An 8896-nucleotide genomic window follows, 5' to 3' on the forward strand; every position below is an offset into this window, starting at 1 on the left:
CTAGAAGCACTGGAATGGAAATACAGTGTGTGTTGTAATAAGGACAGCCTGGTTCTTGTTCAACTAACAGAAAAAATGTTGGCCCTCAGCAACCTTTCCTCAACTTAGCTTAACAAATGGAAAAATACCAAAATATACTGTAGGATTTCTATTGAGCTTCTGTATTAGTAAATAGCTTCAACTATTACAGCGCTTTAGTCTATAGCTCGTCAGTCTTAAAAATGTTAGGGCATTGTACAGGTAAATAAAATCTAAATGCTTTATGCTTACATTTTTCAGGGATTCATGTTTGGGAGGTCTGGGGAAGCTCTGACTATGAGGTTGAGATCGCTTTCATTCAAAGCATTGCTTCAACAGGTAATACCAACAGATACAGTAAAAGGGGGGCAATTTTGTGGGTGGGTCTGGGATGTGGTCCATTGTTTTCAGGGGCAGTCTCTAGTCTCCATGCTGAAGGCCAAGTGGGGAAGCCTCAAGTCATTATACAAAAGATTGCGGGAGCGTAGGAAGTTGACATGCTGAGTCACACCATCTAGCGCAGTGTTGTCTCCACTGATTGGCCACAGCTCTTGCTTGGAGATGCCAAAGATTCAGCCTGAGGCAAAACTTGTGCTCTGTCGCAGAACTACAATCCCTCCCAACTTCTTAAGGGTTTCTTTTTAACAAAAAAATTACCACGTACTTCAAATGCTTCATGGGCTGCTTTGAGTCATGACAATATCCATTTGCAAAGGCAAAAATTATTTGAACCATCTTGTTTTGTTTTCAGGAAATTGGATGGTTTGATGACCATAACAATGGCATCGGAGTTTTGCTAACCCGGCTTGCGACAGATGCTTCTCAAGTCAAAGGAGTATGTTTTCCATTTATTTAGGGGTCTTTTTTTAAAAAAAAATTGAATTGAAATTTAAATTGCAGTGATTTCAAAAAGAAGCTTCTGTGGAAAGAGCATAATAAATCTACTTTTGAAATTGCATGGCATTTAATGTACCACACTGACAGTGGGTTGTATCAAGTACTGGTCATACTCAGAGTAGACCATCACAAATTAATGGATATGACTAACTTGGGTTCATAAATTTCAGAGAGTCTGCTCTGAATGAAATTGAGCAGTACACAACTCATTGTCTTTAATTTGTGGCTGCTATCAATGATTTATCTTGCTATAAACTTGACTTCTGTAAATGTAGCTTGTTGAATATAATGCACACCTCAGGGCATTTGGTTGGTTAAGAGTGAGAGAGGTCAGTCTAGAGAGGATCTCCTGCAGTCACTTAAATGTTGTTTGACAGAGATGTCTCTGGATGATTTATTTCAGCACTATGACATTGGGTTGCAGGTGTAATTGTGCCAACTAGCCTACTAGATTTGTAGCATCTCATGCTGACATCATGTTGGTATAGAGACTCTTACAAGGTGCCTTTGCAAAAATCCTGATGAATCATTCTAACCAACAAAGAGGAATTTTGTGAGGACTACTGAACGGCTTTTCAAAACTTTTAGGAACATGACTTGGCAAGAGCAGGGCTGCTATATTGGTTGAAGCTAAAGAGAGATTAAATATGTGCATTGTGCCTTCTTAGTTAAACTACCAAGTATAATTGTGCCTCACTTGCTATTTTAGGAAGACAATGGCTAGCCATATGCAGAGTTAGACCCACTAATGAACATGATTAACTTGCATGTGTGTTTGCAATTAATTCTTTAATGAGGTTAACTTCCAACGTGTTGTCTTTTGTTTTTGTTATTTCTAGGCTACTGGAAGTCGGCTGGCCTTATTAACCTCAACGATCTTTACACTCTTGACAGCTATTATTATTGCTTTTGTGCATGGCTGGCAATTAACATTGCTCATCCTGGCCTGTATTCCTTTCGTTATGATAGCCCATGTTATACGACTGAAATCAGTGACCGGCCATGCGTCAAAGGATCAAAAAGCCCTCGAGGAAGCTGGAAGAGTGAGTTCTATATAGTTAAAACATGTGGTTCTGATTAGATCTGTGGCAGTGAGAGAAGGGAAAATTTCCAACACGACTCTTAACTTTTATTCATGTCCACTGATGCCTATCCCAGAAGCCCTTGGTTGGTTTGTCGATTGGCTTATTCAAAATATTTCTATATCATCAAGTTTTCAGCACTGTAAAAGGATCAGCATTGATTTAAAACACACTCCACTAAAGCCAACCATTAAAACAGTTGATGTGAATGCCCTAGGAATCTATACAGGGTTCATTCAATTACAGTCATACCTTGGTTTTCAAACAGCTTAGTTCTCAGACATTTTGGCTCCTGAATGCCGCAAACCCGTGAGTGACTGTTCCAGTTTGCAAACTATTTTTGGAAGCCAGATGTCTGATGAGGCTTCCGATTGGCTGCCGGAGCTTTCTGCAGCCAATCAGAAACCGTGCTTCAGTTTCTGAACGTTTTGGAAGTCGAACTGACTTCTGGAACAGATTCCGTTCAACTTCCGAGGTGTGACTGTACATGGAACTGGAAGAAGTCCCCAGCTGTATTTGGGTGCCCTCAGGTGACAGACTGGCTCAGGCAGAATCGTGGCCGCTTTCCTGATATGACTGCTGGGATATCAAAACTCACAGTGGGGACAGTGATTCCGCCACAAGGTGCTCAGCATGGTGCACTTTGGATGGTCCGGCAAGTACTTGACTGAAGGAGTAAACCTGCAGATAACCACTTCTAATATGTTACTTCAGGTTTCAAGGACACTGTCCCCAAACCCTCCGGATGCAAGTGCCTGACTTCTGACATTGTTTCAATGCCTGGACCCTTAGTTGCACCTAGTTCAATATTGTGTATGGCTATGAGGTTAAGCATCTAATGGAGAACACCTAACCTTTAGTGAAGTCGGGATTTTCTAAAGCCTTGTACATTCCTTGTTTCCCAAATCAGATTTCAACAGAAGCTGTAGAAAATATAAGAACTGTGGTTTCATTAACAAGAGAAGACAGATTTTTTGAGAGATATATTTCAAGCGTAGAAGGTCCATACAGGTAAATTTGTATACAAGTCTGTCGTCTTCTTCTTTGAGTTCTTGAGTTTTATTTCTTAATTACATTATTTCACAATCTAAAAATATTCTTGTGCATAATTATGTTAAATTTCTGGAAGTGTGATTGAATCCACCTTGTACCATTTCCCCATACACAATTTAGATAGATAGATAGCACCCCTTTAAGGTCCAAATATCTGGGGCTTGCAATGGCTTTAAACAGCTAGTACCAAAATGTGCAATTGAGTGAATTGTAAAGTCCAATGGCTCCCGCAGAACTTTGAATATGTTGAGTTTTAGCATACAACTGCCAGACAGTCTTTTCAGCTAATAGTAGTGGTATGCCAAAACTTTGGTGCATGCAGAAACCACCATTCAAACAGTCTTATTTGTGTTCCCAGCAGTTCTGAGTTCCCATAGCGATGTGATGATGTGTCTCCCATGATCCTCTTTTAGTATTGTAATGGAAAGGGAGGAATTTCTACCTCATTTACAGCTAATTTTGTGAACGGTCTTACTGATGACACTAGAGACACTGAGGAGCGTTAGCTTGATCCAAGCTGGTTTAGTATTAGTGAAGTACAAGTCTTGGTTTTGATACCATGTCTCTCAGTGTGCAGCATGGGTTCATCTTGTTCTGCTGCCATACTCAGCTCACCTACACAGATTGGATGGCATGCGTATCTTAATTATGAGAAAGTAAAAGTCAATAAAGAATTCACAAATCATATATTAAGAGGTGCATTATAAAAAGTTTGGAACAAATATAGATTGAATCTGGAACCACAGACACCTTGGTGGATATCACTGCTGGAGGCATATGCTATCAAAAAATTGAGGACAAATTGGCTAACATATAGACAATTATTGGAAGAGGAACAAGGGAAACTCAGATTAAAATCATATGAAGAGATACGGCAATATGAAGTTGACAGATGGCAGTATATACAACTTAGTATATTCAACTCGCATCAAAAGAAAGGATTTGCAAAAGAGGATTCAAAATTTAACATCACACTGATACAGAATAATAAGAAATTGTTATCACCTACACAGATTGGGCACAGTATGTAAGTGGTGAAGACCCTTGCTTGACCAATCTTGCCCGATAACAATGACAAGCTATTGGGCTTATGGTATTTGGATTTGTGCTACTTGCTTGTTATGCCCAACATATATAGATGAGTCATGTCCCAAGATGGGCTGGGTGTTGAGAAAATGGGTAGTATGATTCCACTACCCCCATTTCTTGAGGATTCATTTATTCAGTGTGGTTTTTTGGTTTTAAAAGCTTACTAGCATCTTAGTCAATGACTCTGACTTCCTTTTTAAAAATGCTTTGGGAGTAGAAGCTCTACTGTTCCTTTTATTTCATGACGAATTGTGACTCTTTAATTGGCTTTCTCGTTTAACAGGGACTCTCTGAAGAAGGCTCCCCTTCATGGAGTGACATATGGAATAGCCCAGTGTTTCAACTTTTTTATAAATGCTGCTGTCTTCAGATTTGGAGCATGGCTTATTGCCCATTGTTTAATGGACTTCGAGCAACTTTTTATGTGAGTGTGTCTTCTGTATTTTGTAAGAGCTCGGCAATGAACTCAAAACATAAACTGATTTTAAATACTAATGTGAAAATCTATAAACATAAATATATATAACTATCAAAAAGTTTCCTGACGCCTTCTGATCTGCAAGAGACTGTGACAGAGGAGGGGCAAGCAACAAAGTTCCGTCCTGCCCTCACTTGCAGTTGGACAAAGGGTGGGAGTCCCACATTAAAGTTTCCCAAATGTTGAGTGTTATGTGTGAATAACTACAAGTCTGCAAATCAATCATTGGTGCAATCAGGTACATAAATTGTATACTCTTTGAATAAAACACCTCTGATTTAACTTGAGCATTGTTATAATAGTCTTTTGCTTAGTTATACTTTTATAGATTCACATTGCAATTATGTTTGTGTCTACTGCAGTCTCAAGTATATTTTCTTAACTTAAGTAGGCTTGGATAGTCCTACAAATAATTTATCATGAATTGAATTGCAGACAGTGGGTGCACTTTTAGGCTTCCTCTTATGTATATATAGTATGTACACAATATGTACAGATACACTATTTTAGTGACAGGATAAGTGTGTTAGAGATGCACTGTACATAGTAATATCGCAGGCCTGTTAAAAGGTGCTCATTGTATAAATCTCAGTTCTGCAAGATAAACAGTAGTTGCAGTTGAATCCAGAGATGTATGGCGTCTGCTTTTCAATACAAAACATTTGCTTTTCTATGCTTCTATGTTTTGTGTTTTACAGAGTCTTCTCTTCCGTGATTTTTGCTGCTATGAACGTTGCTCAGTCCAGTTCTCTTGCACCAGATTTTGGCAAATCAAAGGTTTCTGCACAAAGAATTTTTCAGCTTTTGGATCGGAAGCCAGTGATTGATAGCTATAGTGAAGAAGGTGAAAAATTGGTAAGACGATACAGATAGTGCTTTCAGAATAGAATTGTTGTGGTTCTTTTATTAACAGGGCTCAGTGTAGTCTACTGGAATAAAAAAAAGAGAGAAATATAATGCTGTTTTATTTTCTGGCATCAGCTCAGTTTCTGTTTGCTTAAAATCGGCTTCAGAAATAAACTCCTTTATTTGAGATATGGCTTTATACATAACCCATAACATATATCTGTGTTCATTTCCCACCCCCCGCAATGTAGGTGAAATTTGACGGCAACATTGAATTCAGAGACATCCATTTTGAATATCCAACTAGAGCAGAAGTTCAAGTTTTGCAGGGACTCAGTTTAAAGGTTAACAAGGGACAAACTCTGGCATTGGTGGGAAGCAGTGGTTGTGGCAAAAGCACCTCCATCCAGCTTCTGGAGAGATTCTACGACCCAGGATCAGGACAAGTGGTGAGTAGGGATGGACAGATCTGGCTATTTCCATTCTGTGTCAGTTTTGTATGTGTTCAAAATAAGTCCATTCGATCCTGTCATTTGCCATTTCTTTTAAACACACAAAAATTGCTTTTAAATTGTACATATTTTATCTGATATGCAGGTTTTTGTATTTACTTTCTCCTAAAAATTCATGTTTATATATGCTACATGTCTATATATTTTCCCCAACAAAAAATATAGACCATAAACTTGGTGCGTCCATTAAATTTTACGCAGGTTCAGCTGCCTATTGTTGTGCCTTTCAACTCTGCAGAAGCTCATTTCAAACTTTCTGTACTTCCATTTCTACCTACAGCTTGCAGATGGTGTGGACACCAAATCTCTACATATACAGTGGCTAAGATCCAGACTTGGTCTTGTGCAACAGGAGCCTATTCTCTTTGATTGCAGTATTACAGAGAACATCCAGTATGGCGACAACAGCCGAGTTGTCAGTCAGGAAGAAGTTGAAGAGGCGGCTAAAGCAGCTAATATCCACAACTTCATAGAAAATCTCCCAGAGGTAAATGAAGATGTCCTTACGTTTTCCAGCATACTCTTTCTCCAGAGGAATAACTATCCTATTTTGCACAAATCCCAGTTGCATAGAAACCTACAGCTAAATCCTTTGCAGGAGGGAAGAGGCATCATTCCTGTCTAGGGTCCTTCTGAGGGGGCCATGTGCTAATGGTGGGCAGAGCTGGAGCCAAAATTGGGTGGTGTATCCTTTTCTCTCTCTGTCACATCTCCCCGCACTCTGGCCATTCTCTCTCCCTGCCACATATATGAAATTAGGCCAAGGGCTACAGGTAGCCCACCCCAACCTTATCATGTTGACTTATAAAGTATGGTCAGAGATTAATTTTTAAATGCATATTTAAGGCTGCATTCCCGTGCGGCAGCTAGACTGGTGACTGGGGGCGGCCACCGAGACCACATAACACCGGTCTTGAAAGACCTACATTGGCTCCCAGTACATTTCCAAGCACAATTCAAAGTGTTGGTGTTGACCTTTAAAGCCCTAAACGGCCTCGGCCCAGTATACCTGAAGGAGCGTCTCCACCCCCATCGTTCTGCCCGGACACTGAGGTCCAGCACCAAGGGCCTTCTGGCGGTTCCCTCATTGTGAGAAGCAAAGCTACAGGGAACCAGGCAGAGGGCCTTCTCGGTAGTGGTGCCCGCCCTGTGCAACATCCTCCCATCAGATGTCCAAGTGATAAACAACTACCTGACATTCAGAAGACATCTTAAGGCAGCCCTGTTCAGAGAAGTTTTTAATGTGTGACATTTTAGTGTATTTTTGGTCTCTGTGGAAGCTGCCCAGAGTGGCTGGGGAAACCCAGCCAGATGGGCGGGGTACAAATAATAAATTATTATTATTATTATTATTATTATTATTATTATTATTATGATGCACACTTATCCTTGAGTAAGTCCTGTTGCAAGCAGTGGGTCTTGCGTCTGTTGAAACATCTGCACAGGATCCAGATGCACAGCCTATTAGTTTCAATAGGATGCGGAAAGGTCTGACTTGCTCTTCACAACACTCACAATGTCTGTGATCTTTTCTTTTTAAAAAACAACAACAACCTACAGAAATATAATACTCGAGTAGGTGACAAAGGAGCACAGCTTTCAGGAGGACAGAAACAAAGAATAGCCATTGCCCGTGCCCTTGTCCGAAAACCAGCAGTACTTCTTCTGGATGAAGCCACATCAGCTCTTGACACAGAAAGTGAAAAGGTTAGTCAACTTGCAGCCTTGCTTCCTGCACTGCATCAGGGTAGGGATGAATCGAGGCTATCATTCTAAATATTATTTCTTTTCTTTTCTTTGCCCATGCCTGCAGATTGTCCAGAAGGCCTTGGATGAAGCTAGAAAGGGTCGGACCTGCATCGTCATTGCTCATCGGTTGTCCACGATCCAGAATTCTGACATCATAGCAGTCATCCAGAATGGCAAAGTAGTGGAACAGGGAACTCACAGCCAGCTGCTGGCCATGGGCGGATTCTATCATGCACTTGTCAATGCACAAGTACCTCATTAGCCCAGGCTGCAAAGTGTGGATACCAAAAAAACAAAACAAAAACCCTCAAATTATGCCCAAGGCAGCGTTGTACTTGAGTCTGTCAAAGAACAGTCCCCTGTACCATATGACGAAACCACATTTGGAAATGAAGGGGTTGTGTAATATAAGGAAGAGGGGAGAATCTCCTGTTCCGAGAAGAGGGAAATCAAGTCGTCCTTTGGCATGTTTATGACCTTCAGCACCCCTGAAATAGTTCTTTGGGTCCCAATCAAGATGAAGGCTAACTGTGCCTTGTTCCTTATCGCCATCACCAGGTAATGTTCAGCGGCCTGTGAATGTGGAATGCAGGCCTGCTGGGCATCTTCATGAGAAACGAAAGAGATTTATTTATATTTTACTTTGTTACAGAATGTTTTTGTATCATGGTGTTGATTTTACTTTTGTAATAGGAATAAAAAACAAAACAAAACTGGGAAACCCCAGTAAGAACTAATAGAATTTACTGGTAAGGTTGGAACCGGCTTGAAAGCTGTCAGACCCAATGTTATGCCCCAAGGCAAAAGATTTAACTTCCACAAGACACCAGAAGCAGAGAAGTAGTTCTAACGTGGTGGAAGCAGCTAAAAGTGCCTGCAGAACGTTTCTTTGCTGATTAACCAAGTGAGCCCGTTCATTAATTTCAGGGAAATATATATTTTTAAAGCTATTTTCTGAACACTATATCCAGCACACAAGTTTTTCCGCACCCCATTTTATCTGCACAGCAATCATGAAAGAAAGAGAAGCTGGGCTCACAGTCGTCCACTGAGCTTCATAGCTGTGTGGGGTTTAAACCGAGGGCCTTCTCAATCCTAGTTGGTTTCACCATGCTCACTTTTTCTGTAGGGTCAGTATCAGCACTGCATGAAGGAAACTTGAAAGTCAAATT

General features: G+C 40.5%; 1 protein-coding gene across 2 annotated transcripts in view; it reads left to right on the forward strand.

Moving 5' to 3' along the window:
• The window catches only part of ABCB5 (ATP binding cassette subfamily B member 5), a 52459-nt gene extending 43999 nt beyond the window's left edge, over positions 1-8460 (forward strand). For both annotated transcript variants that reach the window (XM_053410169.1, XM_053410168.1), the window contains exons 20-29: positions 280-357; positions 770-853; positions 1755-1958; positions 2908-3008; positions 4423-4563; positions 5316-5472; positions 5715-5912; positions 6256-6462; positions 7536-7682; positions 7789-8460. In XM_053410169.1, coding sequence (XP_053266144.1) covers positions 280-357; positions 770-853; positions 1755-1958; positions 2908-3008; positions 4423-4563; positions 5316-5472; positions 5715-5912; positions 6256-6462; positions 7536-7682; positions 7789-7986 — 1515 coding nt within the window. In that variant the 3' untranslated portion in view covers positions 7987-8460. The remainder of the gene's footprint in view (positions 1-279; positions 358-769; positions 854-1754; positions 1959-2907; positions 3009-4422; positions 4564-5315; positions 5473-5714; positions 5913-6255; positions 6463-7535; positions 7683-7788) is intronic.
• Positions 8461-8896: the final 436 nt, after the last annotated feature.

Source organism: Podarcis raffonei, chromosome 12, assembly GCF_027172205.1.
Source record: "Podarcis raffonei isolate rPodRaf1 chromosome 12, rPodRaf1.pri, whole genome shotgun sequence".
Classification (NCBI taxonomy): Eukaryota; Metazoa; Chordata; class Lepidosauria; order Squamata; family Lacertidae; genus Podarcis; species Podarcis raffonei.